The sequence below is a fragment of the Heptranchias perlo genome, chromosome 7, assembly GCF_035084215.1.
Source record: "Heptranchias perlo isolate sHepPer1 chromosome 7, sHepPer1.hap1, whole genome shotgun sequence".
Classification (NCBI taxonomy): Eukaryota; Metazoa; Chordata; class Chondrichthyes; order Hexanchiformes; family Hexanchidae; genus Heptranchias; species Heptranchias perlo.
This window is the reverse complement of record NC_090331.1, coordinates 83,946,458-83,966,330: the sequence shown is the minus strand read 5'-3', so window position 1 is coordinate 83,966,330 and position 19,873 is coordinate 83,946,458. Positions and strand designations below refer to the sequence as shown.

The 19,873-nt window shown below is 53.1% G+C and overlaps 1 protein-coding gene across 1 annotated transcript in view; it reads left to right on the top strand.

Moving 5' to 3' along the window:
• The first annotated feature begins 1,402 nt into the window (after window positions 1-1,402).
• The window catches only part of tspearb (thrombospondin-type laminin G domain and EAR repeats b), a 194,627-nt gene continuing 176,156 nt past the window's right edge, over window positions 1,403-19,873 (top strand). The window contains exon 1 of the mRNA XM_067988225.1: window positions 1,403-1,412. Coding sequence (XP_067844326.1) covers window positions 1,403-1,412 — 10 coding nt within the window. The remainder of the gene's footprint in view (window positions 1,413-19,873) is intronic.

The following is a 19,873-nucleotide window of genomic DNA, read 5'->3' as shown; positions in this document are numbered from 1 at the left end:
TAAAATTTTGGCTGATTGACCAGTGTGTAAATTGTCAACGACTCTAGCATGGGCAGTTCATACAAAGAATTCTCTTCAGATGGTTGGAGGATATAGTCCTCACCAACTTGTCCATGGGCGCAATCCCAAATTACTTTCTATTCTTTGTGATAATCCTCCTGCTCTAGAACGTACTGCAATTAGTGCCATTTTTTCTGAGCATTTAAATGCTCTGCATGCAGGGAGACAGGCTTTTATCCAGGCTGAGTTATCAGAGAAAATTCGTCGAGCACTGAGGCATCGTATTAGACCATCTGAGACAGAGTTCAATTCAGGAGATTTGGTATACTATAAAAGAGAGGGTCATGGGAATGGAAAGGTCCTGGTCGGGTAATAGGTTGTGATGGTAAGACAGTACTTGTCCGACATGGCAATCAAACTGTTAAGATTCATTCTGCATAATTAATTGGAATTAATTATAAATTCTCAGACTCTGAGCAGATGATAGAAGTGAACGAGGCTCTCTGGGCCTCAGATGTTCATGTTTTTTTTAATGAGGTTCCTGAGGAACAGACTGAGGTAGATCAAGGGCTGGACAGTGGTAATGTCAGTGATGAAGAAACACATGACAGAGCAATTACCCAAAGTGGGTACACGGGCGACCTATATTCCAGAAGGGACTAATGAATAGAGGGATACAACAATTTTGGGGTGTGCAGGCAAAGCTTCTGGTAGGTTTAAATATTGGTTGCATGTTCAGGATGATGGCCATGAAGCAAGGTCCATGGACTGGCAGAATGGGGTAAAAGAGTGGAGAGTACGAAAGAGGAGTACAAGTAGTGATAGGGAGTCTGGAAGTGAATCTCATGTCAGAAAACTATCACAAATTAGAGATGAAAAAGGGAGATCTTGTAGTAGTAGTCCTGACAGACATAGAAGTGGAAGTAGAAGATATAGAGCAATAATGAAGCTTGATTGGTCAGTTGAACTGGTTGTGCATTCAGACTAGACCAGATGCCAGTTTTGATGTGTTGGAGTTAAGTACTTAAATGAAACCCCATAATAGAGAATTTTTTAAGGGCAAATCAAACATTATGAAAATTAAATATAGATAAATGTGTACTTAAGTTCCCATCCTTAGGTGACCCAAAGAAAATGAAGCCAGTTATCTTTAGCGATATTTCACATGCTAATCTTCCTGATGGGTATTCTAGTGCTGCTGGTTTCATGGGGCATGATTTTGATCCCGAGCCTGGAAGGGGGCGGTGGGGGTGGGTCAAATTGTGGATGGAAACCCGGAAGTACGGGTTTCCTGGACAATCTTACGATTTTGACGTAAGGATGTCTTTTATTTTTTTTGTCGGTTTCCCATCCGACTGAGACCAGCCTGTCGATCAGGCCAGGGAGAGCAGCCAGGGGGAGGATGTGTTCAGGTAAGTCTTTATTTGTTTGAATGGGGAGGGGGGGGCATGTGGGACACAGGTGGACAAGAAGGGGCATAGGTGGGCATGAGTTGGCACAGGGCATGGGGGCACAGGTTGCCATGGGACACGGAGGTACCGGGGCATTGGTAGGCATGAGGCATGGTCATCAGTCATGGGGGAGGGATCGGGGGTCAGTCAAGGTGGGTCTTGGGATTGGGGGTTATCGCCAGGGTCCGCGATCATTGGGGAGGGGAATCGGGGATGTGGGTCCGCGATCGTTTTGGGGGGGCATTGCGGACGGGGTCCGTGATCATTGGAGGGGTCACTGCAGGTAGGCTTGTTGGGCCTGGGGGAAGCACTCCCGCTCCTCCAGGCACACAAGCTGTGCCAGAAAGGCACCTACCTGTTAGTTTCGGGCCTTCTCGCCTCCTTTCACGCAGCGTGAAAGAGAAGGCCCGGGAATCCCGCCCCCCCCAGGGTTGAAATCAGAAACTGTAGGAGAATGGAGGCCCGAAGCCTCCTTGAAAGGTTTTAAGGCCCGACCAGCCTCCTGGGAGCAGGTTGGTCACGCGCCCCTCGTCCCGCCCCGTTGAAAACCGGAAATGGACGAGTTGGAGGTGGGTTGGGAGCGGGTCTGAAAGTGGTTGCAACTTTGAATGCCCCCCCGACCCCCAACCCACCTGTTCTTCACTATTAAAATCGTGCCTATAGCGTTTCTTATGGGTGAGAATGGGAAATGTTGACCTTCTGCTTGGGAAGCTAAGAAAATAAAAAGGATTGTTAAAAGTACTCTGGCTGCTGAAACACTGGCTCTTGTAGATGCAGTGGATATGGGATTCTATTTGGCAAATATCTTGAGTGACATCCTGTACAATGGGAGTACTGACCATAGTATACCCATTGAATGTTATGTTGACAATTGTTCATTGTGGGATAATGAACACTCTACGAAAAATGTGGGTGAGAAAAGATTACAGATTGACCTTGCTGGCTTGAAACTAATGCTGGAGAGAAAGGAAATCTCCAAAATTAAATGGGTGGATTCAAGCAATCAACTGTTGGATTGTTTTACTGAAAGAAGTACATGTACGAAAAAATTATTCGGGGTTCTGGAGAGGGGTCGCCTCACAATGTAATGCTTTGAATAGTATAAGTTGTACAGAGTATGGAAGTTTTTGATTTTTGAAATTTTTGTTTGTATTGCGTACAAAAAGTTCAATTTTTTTATTTAAACAGAGAGTAGGGAATCTGTTAATTGTATCCCTGTGATTTACATCAATTAGTGGTAATTGTATTCAGGTGGTGCATATCAATTGGGGACTCTTGTATCCATTTATACTAGAGCTTATCTAGGGGGTGCACTGTGGGTAATGGAGAGCTCTTTGAATAAAGGATTGGAAGCAACTGAAGATCAGGCTCTAGTGTTCTATCCTTCACCACCTGGCTATCCAATTTATAACATAGTGGACAGTTTGCTGTGTGTGGGTAACGTACAAATTGATGCTGTGTGGGTTGTGTACAGTTTGATGTGTGTGTGGGTTGTGTACAGTTTGATGTGTGTGTGGGTTGTGTACAGTTTGATGTGTGTGTGGGTTGTGTACAGTTTGCTGTGTGTGGGTAACGTACAAATTGATTCTGTGTGGGTTGTGTACAGTTTGATGTGTGTGTGGGTTGTGTACAGTTTGATGTGTGTGTGGGTTGTGTACAGTTTGATGTGTGTGGGGGCTGTGTACAGTTTGATGTGTGTGGGGGCTGTGTACAGTTTGATGTGTGTGGGGGCTGTGTACAGTTTGATGTGTGTGGGGGCTGTGTACAGTTTGATGTGTGTGGGGGCTGTGTACAGTTTGATGTGTGTGGGGGCTGTGTACAGTTTGATGTGTGTGGGGGCGGTGTACAGTTTGATGTGTGTGGGGGCGGTGTACAGTTTGATGTGTGTGTGGGCGGTGTACAGTTTGATGTGTGTGGGGGCTGTGTACAGTTTGATGTGTGTGGGGGCGGTGTCCAGTTTGATGTGTGTGGGGGCTGTGTACAGTTTGATGTGTGTGGGGGCGGTGTACAGTTTGATGTGTGTGGGGGCTGTGTACAGTTTGATGTGTGTGGGGGCTGTGTACAGTTTGATGTGTGTGTGGGCGGTGTACAGTTTGATGTGTGTGTGGGCGGTGTACAGTTTGATGTGTGTGTGGGCGGTGTACAGTTTGATGTGTGTGGGGGCTGTGTACAGTTTGATGTGTGTGGGGGCGGTGTCCAGTTTGATGTGTGTGGGGGCGGTGTACAGTTTGATGTGTGTGTGGGCGGTGTACAGTTTGATGTGTGTGGGGGCTGTGTACAGTTTGATGTGTGTGGGGGCTGTGTACAGTTTGATGTGTGTGGGGGCTGTGTACAGTTTGATGTGTGTGGGGGCGGTGTACAGTTTGATGTGTGTGGGGGCGGTGTACAGTTTGATGTGTGTGGGGGCTGTGTCCAGTTTGATGTGTGTGGGGGCGGTGTACAGTTTGATGTGTGTGGGGGCGGTGTCCAGTTTGATGTGTGTGGGGGCGGTGTACAGTTTGATGTGTGTGGGGGCGGTGTACAGTTTGATGTGTGTGGGGGCGGTGTACAGTTTGATGTGTGTGGGGGCGGTGTACAGTTTGATGTGTGTGGGGGCTGTGTCCAGTTTGATGTGTGTGGGGGCTGTGTACAGTTTGATGTGTGTGGGGGCGGTGTACAGTTTGATGTGTGTGGGGGCGGTGTACAGTTTGATGTGTGTGGGGGCGGTGTACAGTTTGATGTGTGTGGGGGCGGTGTACAGTTTGATGTGTGTGGGGGCGGTGTACAGTTTGATGTGTGTGGGGGCGGTGTCCAGTTTGATGTGTGTGGGGGCTGTGTACAGTTTGATGTGTGTGGGGGCTGTGTACAGTTTGATGTGTGTGGGGGCGGTGTACAGTTTGATGTGTGTGGGGGCGGTGTACAGTTTGATGTGTGTGGTGGCGGTGTCCAGTTTGATGTGTGTGGGGGCTGTGTCCAGTTTGATGTGTGTGGGGGCTGTGTACAGTTTGATGTGTGTGGGGGCTGTGTACAGTTTGATGTGTGTGGGGGCGGTGTACAGTTTGATGTGTGTGGGGGCGGTGTACAGTTTGATGTGTGTGGGGGCGGTGTACAGTTTGATGTGTGTGGGGGCGGTGTCCAGTTTGATGTGTGTGGGGGCTGTGTCCAGTTTGATGTGTGTGGGGGCTGTGTACAGTTTGATGTGTGTGGGGGCGGTGTACAGTTTGATGTGTGTGGGGGCGGTGTCCAGTTTGATGTGTGTGGGGGCGGTGTACAGTTTGATGTGTGTGGGGGCGGTGTACAGTTTGATGTGTGTGGGGGTTGTGTACAGTTTGATGTGTGTGGGGGCGGTGTACAGTTTGATGTGTGTGGGTTGTGTACAGTTTGATGTGTGTGGGGGCGGTGTACAGTTTGATGTGTGTGGGGGCGGTGTACAGTTTGATGTGTGTGGGGGTTGTGTACAGTTTGATGTGTGTGGGGGCGGTGTACAGTTTGATGTGTGTGGGTTGTGTACAGTTTGATGTGTGTGGGGGCGGTGTACAGTTTGATGTGTGTGGGGGCGGTGTATAGTTTGATGTGTGTGGGGGCGGTGTACAGTTTGATGTGTGTGGGGGCGGTGTACAGTTTGATGTGTGTGGGGGCGGTGTACAGTTTGATGTGTGTGGGGGCTGTGTACAGTTTGATGTGTGTGGGGGCTGTGTACAGTTTGATGTGTGTGGGGGCGGTGTACAGTTTGATGTGTGTGGGGGCGGTGTACAGTTTGATGTGTGTGGGGGCGGTGTACAGTTTGATGTGTGTGGGGGCGGTGTACAGTTTGATGTGTGTGGGGGCGGTGTACAGTTTGATGTGTGTGGGGGCGGTGTACAGTTTGATGTGTGTGTGGGCTGTGTACAGTTTGATGTGTGTGTGGGGGCGGTGTCCAGTTTGATGTGTGTGGGGGCTGTGTCCAGTTTGATGTGTGTGGGGGCGGTGTACAGTTTGATGTGTGTGGGGGCTGTGTACAGTTTGATGTGTGTGGGGGCGGTGTACAGTTTGATGTGTGTGGGGGCGGTGTCCAGTTTGATGTGTGTGGGGGCGGTGTCCAGTTTGATGTGTGTGGGGGCGGTGTCCAGTTTGATGTGTGTGGGGGCGGTGTCCAGTTTGATGTGTGTGGGGGCGGTGTCCAGTTTGATGTGTGTGGGGGCGGTGTACAGTTTGATGTGTGTGGGGGCGGTGTCCAGTTTGATGTGTGTGGGGGCGGTGTACAGTTTGATGTGTGTGGGGGCTGTGTACAGTTTGATGTGTGTGGGGGCTGTGTACAGTTTGATGTGTGTGGGGGCGGTGTCCAGTTTGATGTGTGTGGGGGCGGTGTACAGTTTGATGTGTGTGGGGGCGGTGTACAGTTTGATGTGTGTGGGGGCTGTGTCCAGTTTGATGTGTGTGGGGGCGGTGTACAGTTTGATGTGTGTGGGGGCGGTGTACAGTTTGATGTGTGTGGGGGTTGTGTACAGTTTGATGTGTGTGGGGGCGGTGTCCAGTTTGATGTGTGTGGGGGCGGTGTCCAGTTTGATGTGTGTGGGGGCGGTGTACAGTTTGATGTGTGTGGGCGTTGTGTACAGTTTGATGTGTGTGGGGGCGGTGTACAGTTTGATGTGTGTGGGGGCGGTGTACAGTTTGATGTGTGTGGGGGCTGTGTACAGTTTGATGTGTGTGGGGGCGGTGTCCAGTTTGATGTGTGTGGGGGCGGTGTCCAGTTTGATGTGTGTGGGGGCGGTGTACAGTTTGATGTGTGTGGGGGCGGTGTCCAGTTTGATGTGTGTGGGGGCGGTGTACAGTTTGATGTGTGTGGGGGCGGTGTACAGTTTGATGTGTGTGGGGGCGGTGTACAGTTTGATGTGTGTGGGGGCGGTGTCCAGTTTGATGTGTGTGGGGGCGGTGTACAGTTTGATGTGTGTGGGGGCTGTGTACAGTTTGATGTGTGTGGGGGCGGTGTACAGTTTGATGTGTGTGGGGGCGGTGTCCAGTTTGATGTGTGTGTGGGCTGTGTACAGTTTGATGTGTGTGGGTTGTGTACAGTTTGATGTGTGTGGGGGCGGTGTCCAGTTTGATGTGTGTGGGGGTTGTGTACAGTTTGATGTGTGTGGGGGCTGTGTACAGTTTGATGTGTGTGTGGGTTGTGTACAGTTTGATGTGTGTGTGGGCGGTGTACAGTTTGATGTGTGTGGGGGCGGTGTACAGTTTGATGTGTGTGGGGGCGGTGTCCAGTTTGATGTGTGTGGGGGCGGTGTACAGTTTGATGTGTGTGGGGGCGGTGTCCAGTTTGATGTGTGTGGGGGCGGTGTCCAGTTTGATGTGTGTGGGGGCGGTGTACAGTTTGATGTGTGTGGGGGTTGTGTACAGTTTGATGTGTGTGGGGGCGGTGTCCAGTTTGATGTGTGTGGGGGCTGTGTCCAGTTTGATGTGTGTGGGGGCGGTGTGCAGTTTGATGTGTGTGGGGGCTGTGTACAGTTTGATGTGTGTGGGGGCGGTGTACAGTTGATGTGTGTGCTTTACATTATGTGTGTATGTTATATACCCTAATCAATATTTTGATGCTGAGCTGTACAGTTTGATGTACTAAGTCATGATATGACTTTTCTATACCTAATCATGTGTGTTGGGCGTGTACAATTGATGTATTGTAATTATGGGCGGTTCAGTTTGATGTGTGTGGGGCTGTGTACATGTTTGAAGTGTGTGGGGGCGGTGTACAGTTTGATGTGTGTGGGGGCGGTGTACAGTTTGATGTGTGTGGGGGCGGTGTACAGTTTGATGTGTGTGGGGCGTGTGTACAGTTTGATGTGTGTGGGGCGGTGTACAGTTTGATGTGTGTGGGGCGGTGTACAGTTTGATGTGTGTGGGGGCTGTGTACAGTTGATGTGTGTGGGGGCGGTGTCCAGTTTGATGTGTGTGGGGGCGGTGTACAGTTTGATGTGTGTGGGGCGGTGTCCAGTTTGATGTGTGTGGGGGCTGTGTACAGTTTGATGTGTGTGGGGGCTGTGTCAGTTTTGATGTGTGTGGGCGGCTGTTGTACGTTTTGTTAGTGATGTGTGGGGCGGTGTACACAGTTTGATGTGTGTGGGGGCTGTGTACAGTTAGATGTGTGTGGGAGCTGTGTACAGTTTGAATGTGTGTGGGGCTGTGTCAGTTTAATGTGTGTGGTACCAGTATTGATGTGTGGGGGCGGTGTCCAGTTTTTTATGATGATGTGTGTGGGGGCAGTGTACAGTTTGATGTGTGTGTGGGCCTTGTAAGTTATGTGTGCTTGTCCATTTGATTTGTGTGCTGTGTGATCGTTTCAAGTTTGATGTGTGTGGGGTATTGTGTACAGTTTGATGTGTGTGGGCTTGTGTACAGTTTGATGTGTGTGTGGGGCTGTGTACAGTTTTGATGTGTGTTTGGGGGCTGTGTACAGTTTGATGTGTGTGTGGGGGCGGTGTCCAGTTTGATGTGTGTGGGGGCTGTGTCCAGTTTGATGTGTGTGGGGGCGGTGTACAGTTTGATGTGTGTGGGGGCTGTGTACAGTTTGATGTGTGTGGGGGCGGTGTACAGTTTGATGTGTGTGGGGGCGGTGTACAGTTTGATGTGTGTGGGGGCGGTGTCCAGTTTGATGTGTGTGGGGGCGGTGTCCAGTTTGATGTGTGTGGGGGTTGTGTCCAGTTTGATGTGTGTGGGGGCTGTGTACAGTTTGATGTGTGTGGGGGCGGTGTCCAGTTTGATGTGTGTGGGGGCGGTGTACAGTTTGATGTGTGTGGGGGCTGTGTACAGTTTGATGTGTGTGGGGGCGGTGTCCAGTTTGATGTGTGTGGGGGCGGTGTCCAGTTTGATGTTTGTGGGGGCGGTGTCCAGTTTGATGTGTGTGGGGGCTGTGTACAGTTTGATGTGTGTGGGGGCTGTGTACAGTTTGATGTGTGTGGGGGCGGTGTCCAGTTTGATGTGTGTGGGGGCGGTGTACAGTTTGATGTGTGTGGGGGCGGTGTACAGTTTGATGTGTGTGGGGGTTGTGTACAGTTTGATGTGTGTGGGGGCTGTGTACAGTTTGATGTGTGTGTGGGTTGTGTACAGTTTGATGTGTGTGGGGGCGGTGTCCAGTTTGATGTGTGTGGGGGCGGTGTACAGTTTGATGTGTGTGTGGGTTGTGTACAGTTTGATGTGTGTGGGGGCTGTGTACAGTTTGATGTGTGTGTGGGTTGTGTACAGTTTGATGTGTGTGGGGGCGGTGTCCAGTTTGATGTGTGTGGGGGCTGTGTACAGTTTGATGTGTGTGTGGGTTGTGTACAGTTTGATGTGTGTGGGGGCGGTGTACAGTTTGATGTGTGTGGGCGTTGTGTACAGTTTGATGTGTGTGGGGGCGGTGTACAGTTTGATGTGTGTGGGGGCGGTGTACAGTTTGATGTGTGTGGGGGCTGTGTACAGTTTGATGTGTGTGGGGGCGGTGTACAGTTTGATGTGTATGGGGGCGGTGTACAGTTTGATGTGTGTGGGGGCGGTGTACAGTTTGATGTGTGTGGGGGCGGTGTACAGTTTGATGTGTGTGGGGGCGGTGTACAGTTTGATGTGTGTGGGGGGGCTGTGTCCAGTTTGATGTGTGTGGGGGCGGTGTACAGTTTGATGTGTGTGGGGGCGGTGTACAGTTTGATGTGTGTGGGGGCGGTGTACAGTTTGATGTGTGTGGGGGCGGTGTACAGTTTGATGTGTGTGGGCGTTGTGTACAGTTTGATGTGTGTGGGGGTTGTGTACAGTTTGATGTGTGTGGGGGCGGTGTACAGTTTGATGTGTGTGGGGGCTGTGTACAGTTTGATGTGTGTGGGGGCGGTGTACAGTTTGATGTGTGTGGGGGCGGTGTCCAGTTTGATGTGTGTGGGGGCGGTGTACAGTTTGATGTGTGTGGGGGCGGTGTACAGTTTGATGTGTGTGGGGGCGGTGTACAGTTTGATGTGTGTGGGGGCGGTGTCCAGTTTGATGTGTGTGGGGGTTGTGTACAGTTTGATGTGTGTGGGGGCGGTGTCCAGTTTGATGTGTGTGGGGGCGGTGTACAGTTTGATGTGTGTGGGGGCGGTGTACAGTTTGATGTGTGTGGGCGTTGTGTACAGTTTGATGTGTGTGGGGGTTGTGTACAGTTTGATGTGTGTGGGGGCGGTGTACAGTTTGATGTGTGTGGGGGCTGTGTACAGTTTGATGTGTGTGGGGGCGGTGTACAGTTTGATGTGTGTGGGGGCGGTGTCCAGTTTGATGTGTGTGGGGGCGGTGTACAGTTTGATGTGTGTGGGGGCGGTGTACAGTTTGATGTGTGTGGGGGCGGTGTACAGTTTGATGTGTGTGGGGGGGCTGTGTCCAGTTTGATGTGTGTGGGGGCGGTGTACAGTTTGATGTGTGTGGGGGCGGTGTACAGTTTGATGTGTGTGGGGGCGGTGTACAGTTTGATGTGTGTGGGGGCTGTGTACAGTTTGATGTGTGTGGGGGCGGTGTCCAGTTTGATGTGTGTGGGGGCTGTGTACAGTTTGATGTGTGTGGGGGCTGTGTACAGTTTGATGTGTGTGGGGGCGGTGTACAGTTTGATGTGTGTGGGGGCGGTGTACAGTTTGATGTGTGTGGGGGCGGTGTCCAGTTTGATGTGTGTGGGGGCTGTGTACAGTTTGATGTGTGTGGGGGCTGTGTACAGTTTGATGTGTGTGGGGGCGGTGTACAGTTTGATGTGTGTGGGGGCGGTGTCCAGTTTGATGTGTGTGGGGGCGGTGTACAGTTTGATGTGTGTGGGGGCGGTGTACAGTTTGATGTGTGTGGGGGCTGTGTACAGTTTGATGTGTGTGGGGGCTGTGTACAGTTTGATGTGTGTGGGGGCGGTGTCCAGTTTGATGTGTGTGGGGGCTGTGTACAGTTTGATGTGTGTGGGGGCGGTGTCCAGTTTGATGTGTGTGGGGGCGGTGTCCAGTTTGATGTGTGTGGGGGCTGTGTACAGTTTGATGTGTGTGGGGGCTGTGTCCAGTTTGATGTGTGTGGGGGCGGTGTACAGTTTGATGTGTGTGGGGGCGGTGTCCAGTTTGATGTGTGGGGGCTGTGTACAGTTTGATGTGTGTGGGGGCTGTGTCCAGTTTGATGTGTGTGGGGGCGGTGTACAGTTTGATGTGTGTGGGGGCGGTGTCCAGTTTGATGTGTGTGGGGGCGGTGTACAGTTTGATGTGTGTGGGGGCTGTGTCCAGTTTGATGTGTGTGTGGGCTGTGTACAGTTTGATGTGTGTGTGGGCGGTGTCCAGTTTGATGTGTGAGGGGGCGGTGTACAGTTTGATGTGTGTAGGGGCGGTGTCCAGTTTGATGTGTGTGGGGGCGGTGTACAGTTTGATGTGTGTGGGGGCGGTGTACAGTTTGATGTGTGTGGGGGCGGTGTCCAGTTTGATGTGTGAGGGGGCGGTGTACAGTTTGATGTGTGTGGGGGCGGTGTCCAGTTTGATGTGTGTGGGGGCGGTGTACAGTTTGATGTGTGTAGGGGCGGTGTCCAGTTTGATGTGTGAGGGGGCGGTGTACAGTTTGATGTGTGTGGGGGCGGTGTCCAGTTTGATGTGTGTGGGGGCGGTGTACAGTTTGATGTGTGTGGGGGCTGTGTCCAGTTTGATGTGTGTGTGGGCTGTGTACAGTTTGATGTGTGTGTGGGCGGTGTCCAGTTTGATGTGTGTGGGGGCGGTGTACAGTTTGATGTGTGTGTGGGGGCGGTGTACAGTTTGATGTGTGTGTGGGGGCTGTGTCCAGTTTGATGTGTGTGGGGGCGGTGTCCAGTTTGATGTGTGTGGGGGCGGTGTCCAGTTTGATGTGTGTGTGGGCTGTGTACAGTTTGATGTGTGTGGGGGCGGTGTACAGTTTGATGTGTGTGGGGGCGGTGTCCAGTTTGATGTGTGTGGGGGCGGTGTACAGTTTGATGTGTGTGTGGGCTGTGTCCAGTTTGATGTGTGTGGGGGCGGTGTACAGTTTGATGTGTGTGTGGGCTGTGTACAGTTTGATGTGTGTGGGGGCGGTGTACAGTTTGATGTGTGTGGGGGCGGTGTACAGTTTGATGTGTGTGGGGGCTGTGTCCAGTTTGATGTGTGTGGGGGCTGTGTCCAGTTTGATGTGTGTGGGGGCGGTGTACAGTTTGATGTGTGTGGGGGCGGTGTACAGTTTGATGTGTGTGGGGGCGGTGTACAGTTTGATGTGTGTGGGGGCGGTGTCCAGTTTGATGTGTGTGGGGGCGGTGTACAGTTTGATGTGTGTGGGGGCTGTGTACAGTTTGATGTGTGTGGGGGCGGTGTCCAGTTTGATGTGTGTGGGGGCGGTGTACAGTTTGATGTGTGTGGGGGCTGTGTACAGTTTGATGTGTGTGGGGGCGGTGTCCAGTTTGATGTGTGTGGGGGCGGTGTCCAGTTTGATGTGTGTGGGGGCTGTGTACAGTTTGATGTGTGTGGGGGCTGTGTACAGTTTGATGTGTGTGGGGGCTGTGTACAGTTTGATGTGTGTGGGGGCTGTGTACAGTTTGATGTGTGTGGGGGCGGTGTCCAGTTTGATGTGTGTGGGGGCGGTGTACAGTTTGATGTGTGTGGGGGCGGTGTACAGTTTGATGTGTGTGGGGGTTGTGTACAGTTTGATGTGTGTGGGGGCGGTGTACAGTTTGATGTGTGTGGGCTGTGTACAGTTTGATGTGTGTGGGGGCGGTGTACAGTTTGATGTGTGTGGGGGTTGTGTACAGTTTGATGTGTGTGGGGGCGGTGTACAGTTTGATGTGTGTGGGGGCGGTGTCCAGTTTGATGTGTGTGGGGGCGGTGTACAGTTTGATGTGTGTGGGGGCGGTGTACAGTTTGATGTGTGTGGGGGCGGTGTCCAGTTTGATGTGTGTGGGTTGTGTACAGTTTGATGTGTGTGGGGGCGGTGTCCAGTTTGATGTGTGTGGGGGCGGTGTACAGTTTGATGTGTGTGGGGGCTGTGTACAGTTTGATGTGTGTGGGGGCGGTGTACAGTTTGATGTGTGTGGGGGCGGTGTACAGTTTGATGTGTGTGGGGGGGCTGTGTCCAGTTTGATGTGTGTGGGGGCGGTGTACAGTTTGATGTGTGTGGGGGCGGTGTACAGTTTGATGTGTGTGTGGGCGGTGTACAGTTTGATGTGTGTGGGGGCGGTGTACAGTTTGATGTGTGTGGGGGCGGTGTACAGTTTGATGTGTGTGGGGGCGGTGTACAGTTTGATGTGTGTGGGGGGGCTGTGTCCAGTTTGATGTGTGTGGGGGCGGTGTACAGTTTGATGTGTGTGGGGGCGGTGTACAGTTTGATGTGTGTGGGGGCGGTGTACAGTTTGATGTGTGTGGGGGCGGTGTCCAGTTTGGTGTGTGTGGGGGCGGTGTCCAGTTTGATGTGTGTGGGGGCGGTGTCCAGTTTGATGTGTGTGGGTTGTGTACAGTTTGATGTGTGTGGGTTGTGTACAGTTTGATGTGTGTGGGGGCTGTGTACAGTTTGATGTGTGTGGGGGCGGTGTCCAGTTTGATGTGTGTGGGGGCTGTGTACAGTTTGATGTGTGTGGGGGCTGTGTACAGTTTGATGTGTGTGGGGGCGGTGTACAGTTTGATGTGTGTGGGGGCGGTGTACAGTTTGATGTGTGTGGGGGCGGTGTCCAGTTTGATGTGTGTGGGGGCTGTGTACAGTTTGATGTGTGTGGGGGCTGTGTACAGTTTGATGTGTGTGGGGGCGGTGTACAGTTTGATGTGTGTGGGGGCGGTGTACAGTTTGATGTGTGTGGGGGCGGTGTACAGTTTGATGTGTGTGGGGGCTGTGTACAGTTTGATGTGTGTGGGGGCTGTGTACAGTTTGATGTGTGTGGGGGCGGTGTCCAGTTTGATGTGTGTGGGGGCGGTGTACAGTTTGATGTGTGTGGGTTGTGTACAGTTTGATGTGTGTGGGGGCTGTGTCCAGTTTGATGTGTGTGTGGGCTGTGTACAGTTTGATGTGTGTGTGGGCGGTGTACAGTTTGATGTGTGTGGGGGCGGTGTACAGTTTGATGTGTGTGGGGGCGGTGTCCAGTTTGATGTGTGTGGGGGCTGTGTACAGTTTGATGTGTGTGGGGGCTGTGTACAGTTTGATGTGTGTGGGGGCGGTGTCCAGTTTGATGTGTGTGGGTTGTGTACAGTTTGATGTGTGTGGGGGCTGTGTCCAGTTTGATGTGTGTGTGGGCTGTGTACAGTTTGATGTGTGTGTGGGCGGTGTACAGTTTGATGTGTGAGGGGGCGGTGTACAGTTTGATGTGTGTAGGGGCGGTGTCCAGTTTGATGTGTGTGTGGGGGCTGTGTCCAGTTTGATGTGTGTGTGGGGGCGGTGTCCAGTTTGATGTGTGTGTGGGGGCTGTGTCCAGTTTGATGTGTGTGTGGGGGCGGTGTACAGTTTGATGTGTGTGGGGGCGGTGTCCAGTTTGATGTGTGTGGGGGCGGTGTACAGTTTGATGTGTGTGGGGGCTGTGTACAGTTTGATGTGTGTGGGGGCGGTGTCCAGTTTGATGTGTGTGTGGGGGCTGTGTCCAGTTTGATGTGTGTGGGGGCGGTGTACAGTTTGATGTGTGTGGGGGCTGTGTACAGTTTGATGTGTGTGTGGGCTGTGTACAGTTTGATGTGTGTGGGGGCGGTGTCCAGTTTGATGTGTGTGGGGGCGGTGTCCAGTTTGATGTGTGTGGGGGCTGTGTACAGTTTGATGTGTGTGTGGGCTGTGTACAGTTTGATGTGTGTGGGGGCTGTGTACAGTTTGATGTGTGTGGGGGCGGTGTCCAGTTTGATGTGTGTGGGGGCGGTGTCCAGTTTGATGTGTGTGGGGGCGGTGTCCAGTTTGATGTGTGTGGGGGCGGTGTCCAGTTTGATGTGTGTGGGGGCGGTGTACAGTTTGATGTGTGTGGGGGCGGTGTCCAGTTTGATGTGTGTGGGGGCGGTGTACAGTTTGATGTGTGTGGGGGCGGTGTACAGTTTGATGTGTGTGGGGGCGGTGTCCAGTTTGATGTGTGTGGGGGCGGTGTCCAGTTTGATGTGTGTGGGGGCGGTGTACAGTTTGATGTGTGTGGGGGCTGTGTACAGTTTGATGTGTGTGGGGGCGGTGTCCAGTTTGATGTGTGTGGGGGCGGTGTACAGTTTGATGTGTGTGTGGGTTGTGTACAGTTTGATGTGTGTGGGGGCGGTGTCCAGTTTGATGTGTGTGGGGGCTGTGTCCAGTTTGATGTGTGTGGGGGTTGTGTACAGTTTGATGTGTGTGTGGGCTGTGTACAGTTTGATGTGTGTGGGGGCGGTGTCCAGTTTGATGTGTGTGGGGGCTGTGTACAGTTTGATGTGTGTGGGGGCGGTGTCCAGTTTGATGTGTGTGTGGGCTGTGTACAGTTTGATGTGTGTGGGGGCTGTGTACAGTTTGATGTGTGTGGGGGCTGTGTACAGTTTGATGTGTGTGGGGGCGGTGTCCAGTTTGATGTGTGTGGGGGCGGTGTCCAGTTTGATGTGTGTGGGGGCGGTGTCCAGTTTGATGTGTGTGGGGGTTGTGTACAGTTTGATGTGTGTGGGGGCGGTGTCCAGTTTGATGTGTGTGGGGGCGGTGTACAGTTTGATGTGTGTGGGGGTTGTGTACAGTTTGATGTGTGTGGGGGCGGTGTCCAGTTTGTGTGTGTGGGGGCGGTGTCCAGTTTGATGTGTGTGGGGGCGGTGTCCAGTTTGATGTGTGTGGGTTTTATTTATTCGTTCATGGGATGTGGGTGTCGCTGGCGAGGCCGGCATTTATTGCCCATCCCTAATTGCCCTCGAGAAGGTGGTGGTGAGCCGCCTTCTTGAACCGCTGCAGTCCGTGTGGTGAAGGTTCTCCCACAGTGCTGTTAGGAAGGGAGTTCCAGGATTTTGACCCAGCGACGATGAAGGAACGGTGATATATTTGCAAGTCAGGATGGAGGGGAACGTGCAGGTGGTGTTGTTCCCATGTGCCTGCTGCTCTTGTCCTTCTAAGTGGTCGAGGTCGCGGGTTTGGGAGGTGCTGTTGAAGAAGCCTTGGGGAGTTGCTGCAGTGCATCCTGTGGATGGGGTAACAATGTGGATGTGGTGAAGGGAGTGAATGTTTAGAGTGGTGGATGGGGTGCCAATCAAGCGGGCTGCTTTGTCCTGGATGGTGTCGAGCTTCTTGAGTGTTGTTGGAGCTGCACTCATCCAGGCAAGTGGAGAGTATTCCATCACACTCCTGACTTGTGCCTTGTAGATGGTGGAAAGGCTTTGGGGAGTCAGGAGGTGAGTCACTCGCTGCAGAATATCGAGCTTCTTGAGTGTTGTTGGAGCTGCACTCATCCAGGCAAGTGGAGAGTATTCCATCACACTCCTGACTTGTGCCTTGTAGATGGTGGAAAGGCTTTGGGGAGTCAGGAGGTGAGTCACTCGCTGCAGAATACCCAGCCTCTGACCTGCTCTTGTAGCCACAGTATTTATGTGGCTGGTCCAGATAAGATTCTGGTCAGTGGTGACCCCCAGGATGTTGATGGTGGGGGATTCAGCGATTCGAATGATGTTGAATGTCAAGGGGAGGTAGTGTATAGCTTGCTGTGTGTGGGTAGTTTATTGTTTGCTGTGAGTGGGTTATGTACAGTTTGGTGGTGTGTCGGTAGTGTAAAGTTTGTTGGGTATGGGTAGACTATATTTTGCTGCGTGTGGGTAGTGCAAAAGTTGCTGTGCGTGGGTAATGTACAGTTTGCTGTTTGTGGGTAGAGTGCATTTCTATGCTGTCTGGGCAGAGTACAGTTTGATGCTGCCTCTGTCGAATACAGTTTGCAGTTTGCGGTGTGAGGGTAGTGTGGGGTTTGCGGTGTGTGGGTAGTGTGGGGTTTGCGGTGTGTGGGTAGTGTGGGGTTTACGGTGTGAGGGTAGTGTGGGGTTTGCGGTGTGAGGGTAGTGTGGGGTTTGCGGTGTGTGGGGTTTACGGTGTGAGGGTAGTGTGGGGTTTACGGTGTGAGGGTAGTGTGGGGTTTACGGTGTGAGGGTAGTGTGGGGTTTGTTCTGTGTGGGTAGTGTGGGGTTTACGGTGTGAGGGTAGTGTGGGGTTTGCGGTGTGAGGGTAGTGTGGGGTTTTTTCTGTGAGGGTAGTGTGGGGTTTGCGGTGTGTGGGTAGTGTGGGGTTTGCGGTGTGAGGGTAGTGTGGGGTTTGCGGTGTGTGGGTAGTGTGGGGTTTGCGGTGTGAGGGTAGTGTGGGGTTTGCGGTGTGTGGGTAGTGTGGGGTTTGTTCTGTGAGGGTAGTGTGGGGTTTGCGGTGTGAGGGTAGTGTGGGGTTTGTTCTGTGAGGGTAGTGTGGGGTTTGTTCTGTGAGGGTAGTGTGGGGTTTGCGGTGTGTGGGTAGTGTGGGGTTTGTTCTGTGAGGGTAGTGTGGGGTTTGCGGTGTGTGGGTAGTGTGGGGTTTGCGGTGTGAGGGTAGTGTGGGGTTTGTTCTGTGAGGGTAGTGTGGGGTTTGCGGTGTGTGGGTAGTGTGGGGTTTGCGGTGTGTGGGTAGTGTGGGGTTTGCGGTGTGTGGGTAGTGTGGGGTTTACGGTGTGAGGGTAGTGTGGGGTTTACGGTGTGAGGGTAGTGTGGGGTTTGTTCTGTGTGGGTAGTGTGGGGTTTACGGTGTGAGGGTAGTGTGGGGTTTACGGTGTGAGGGTAGTGTGGGGTTTGTTCTGTGAGGGTAGTGTGGGGTTTACGGTGTGAGGGTAGTGTGGGGTTTGCGGTGTGTGGGTAGTGTGGGGTTTGCGGTGTGTGGGTAGTGTGGGGTTTGCGGTGTGAGGGTAGTGTGGGGTTTGTTCTGTGAGGGTAGTGTGGGGTTTACGGTGTGAGGGTAGTGTGGGGTTTGCGGTGTGAGGGTAGTGTGGGGTTTGTTCTGTGTGGGTAGTGTGGGGTTTACGGTGTGAGGGTAGTGTGGGGTTTGCGGTGTGTGGGTAGTGTGGGGTTTGCGGTGTGAGGGTAGTGTGGGGTTTGTTCTGTGAGGGTAGTGTGGGGTTTACGGTGTGAGGGTAGTGTGGGGTTTGCGGTGTGAGGGTAGTGTGGGGTTTGCGGTGTGAGGGTAGTGTGGGGTTTGCGGTGTGAGGGTAGTGTGGGGTTTGCGGTGTGAGGGTAGTGTGGGGTTTGCGGTGTGTGGGTAGTGTGGGGTTTACGGTGTGAGGGTAGTGTGGGGTTTGCGGTGTGTGGGTAGTGTGGGGTTTACGGAGTGAGGGTAGTGTGGGGTTTGCGGTGTGTGGATAGTGTGGGGTTTGCGGTGTGAGGGTAGTGTGGGGTTTGCGGTGTGAGGGTAGTGTGGGGTTTGCGGTGTGTGGGTAGTGTGGGGTTTGCGGTGTGTGGGTAGTGTGGGGTTTGCGGTGTGAGGGTAGTGTGGGGTTTGCGGTGTGTGGGTAGTGTGGGGTTTGCGGTGTGAGGGTAGTGTGGGGTTTGCGGTGTGAGGGTAGTGTGGGGTTTGCGGTGTGAGGGTAGTGTGGGGTTTGCGGTGTGAGGGTAGTGTGGGGTTTGCGGTGTGAGGGTAGTGTGGGGTTTGCGGTGTGTGGGTAGTGTGGGGTTTGCGGTGTGAGGGTAGTGTGGGGTTTGCGGTGTGAGGGTAGTGTGGGGTTTGCGGTGTGTGTGTAGTGTGGGGTTTGCGGTGTGTGGGTAGTGTGGGGTTTGCGGTGTGAGGGTAGTGTGGGGTTTGCGGTGTGAGGGTAGTGTGGGGTTTGTTCTGTGGGGGTAGTGTGGGGTTTGTTCTGTGAGGGTAGTGTGGGGTTTGCGGCGTGAGGGTAGTGTGGGGTTTGCGGTGTGTGGGTAGTGTGGGGTTTGTTCTGTGAGGGTAGTGTGGGGTTTGCGGTGTGAGGGTAGTGTGGGGTTTGCGGTGTGAGGGTAGTGTGGGGTTTGTTCTGTGAGGGTAGTGTGGGGTTTACGGTGTGAGGGTAGTGTGGGGTTTGCGGTGTGAGGGTAGTGTGGGGTTTGCGGTGTGAGGGTAGTGTGGGGTTTGCGGTGTGTGGGTAGTGTGGGGTTTCTTCTGTGAGGGTAGTGTGGGGTTTGCGGTGTGAGGGTAGTGTGGGGTTTGTTCTGTGAGGGTAGTGTGGGGTTTGCGGTGTGTGGGTAGTGTGGGGTTTGCGGTGTGAGGGTAGTGTGGGGTTTGCGGTGTGTGGGTAGTGTGGGGTTTGCGGTGTGAGGGTAGTGTGGGGTTTGCGGTGTGTGGGTAGTGTGGTGTTTACGATGTGAGGGTAGTGTGGGGTTTGCGGTGTGTGGGTAGTGTGGGGTTTGTTCTGTGAGGGTAGTGTGGGGTTTGCGGTGTGAGGGTAGTGTGGTGTTTGTTCTGTGAGGGTAGTGTGGGGTTTGCGGTGTGAGGGTAGTGTGGGGTTTGTTCTGTGAGGGTAGTGTGGGGTTTGCGGTGTGAGGGTAGTGTGGTGTTTGTTCTGTGAGGGGAGTGTGGTGTTTACGATGTGAGGGTAGTGTGGGGTTTGCGGTGTGAGGGTAGTGTGGGGTTTGTTCTGTGAGGGTAGTGTGGGGTTTGCGGTGTGAGGGTAGTGTGGTGTTTGTTCTGTGAGGGTAGTGTGGGGTTTGCGGTGTGTGGGTAGTGTGGGGTTTGCGGTGTGAGGGTAGTGTGGGGTTTGTTCTGTGAGGGTAGTGTGGGGTTTGCGGTGTGAGGGTAGTGTGGGGTTTGCGGTGTGAGGGTAGTGTGGGGTTTACGGTGTGAGGGTAGTGTGGGGTTTGCCGTGTGAGGGTAGTGTGGGGTTTGTTCTGTGAGGGTAGTGTGGGGTTTGCGGTGTGAGGGTAGTGTGGGGTTTGTTCTGTGAGGGTAGTGTGGGGTTTGCGGTGTGAGGGTAGTGTGGGGTTTGTTCTGTGAGGGTAGTGTGGGGTTTGCGGTGTGAGGGTAGTGTGGGGTTTGTTCTGTGAGGGTAGTGTGGGGTTTGTTCTGTGAGGGTAGTGTGGGGTTTGCGGTGTGTGGGTAGTGTGGGGTTTGTTCTGTGAGGGTAGTGTGGGGTTTGCGGTGTGAGGGTAGTGTGGGGTTTGTTCTGTGAGGGTAGTGTGGGGTTTGTTCTGTGAGGGTCGTGTGGGGTTTGTTCTGTGAGGGTAGTGTGGGGTTTGCGGTGTGAGGGTAGTGTGGGGTTTGTTCTGTGAGGGTAGTGTGGGGTTTGTTCTGTGAGGGTAGTGTGGGGTTTGCGGTGTGTGGGTAGTGTGGGGTTTGTTCTGTGAGGGTAGTGTGGGGTTTGCGGTGTGAGGGTAGTGTGGGGTTTGTTCTGTGAGGGTAGTGTGGGGTTTGTTCTGTGAGGGTAGTGTGGGGTTTGTTCTGTGAGGGTAGTGTGGGGTTTGCGGTGTGAGGGTAGTGTGGGGTTTGTTCTGTGAGGGTAGTGTGGGGTTTGTTCTGTGAGGGTAGTGTGGGGTTTGCGGTGTGAGGGTAGTGTGGGGTTTGTTCTGTGTGGGTAGTGTGGGGTTTGCGGTGTGTGGGTAGTGTGGGGT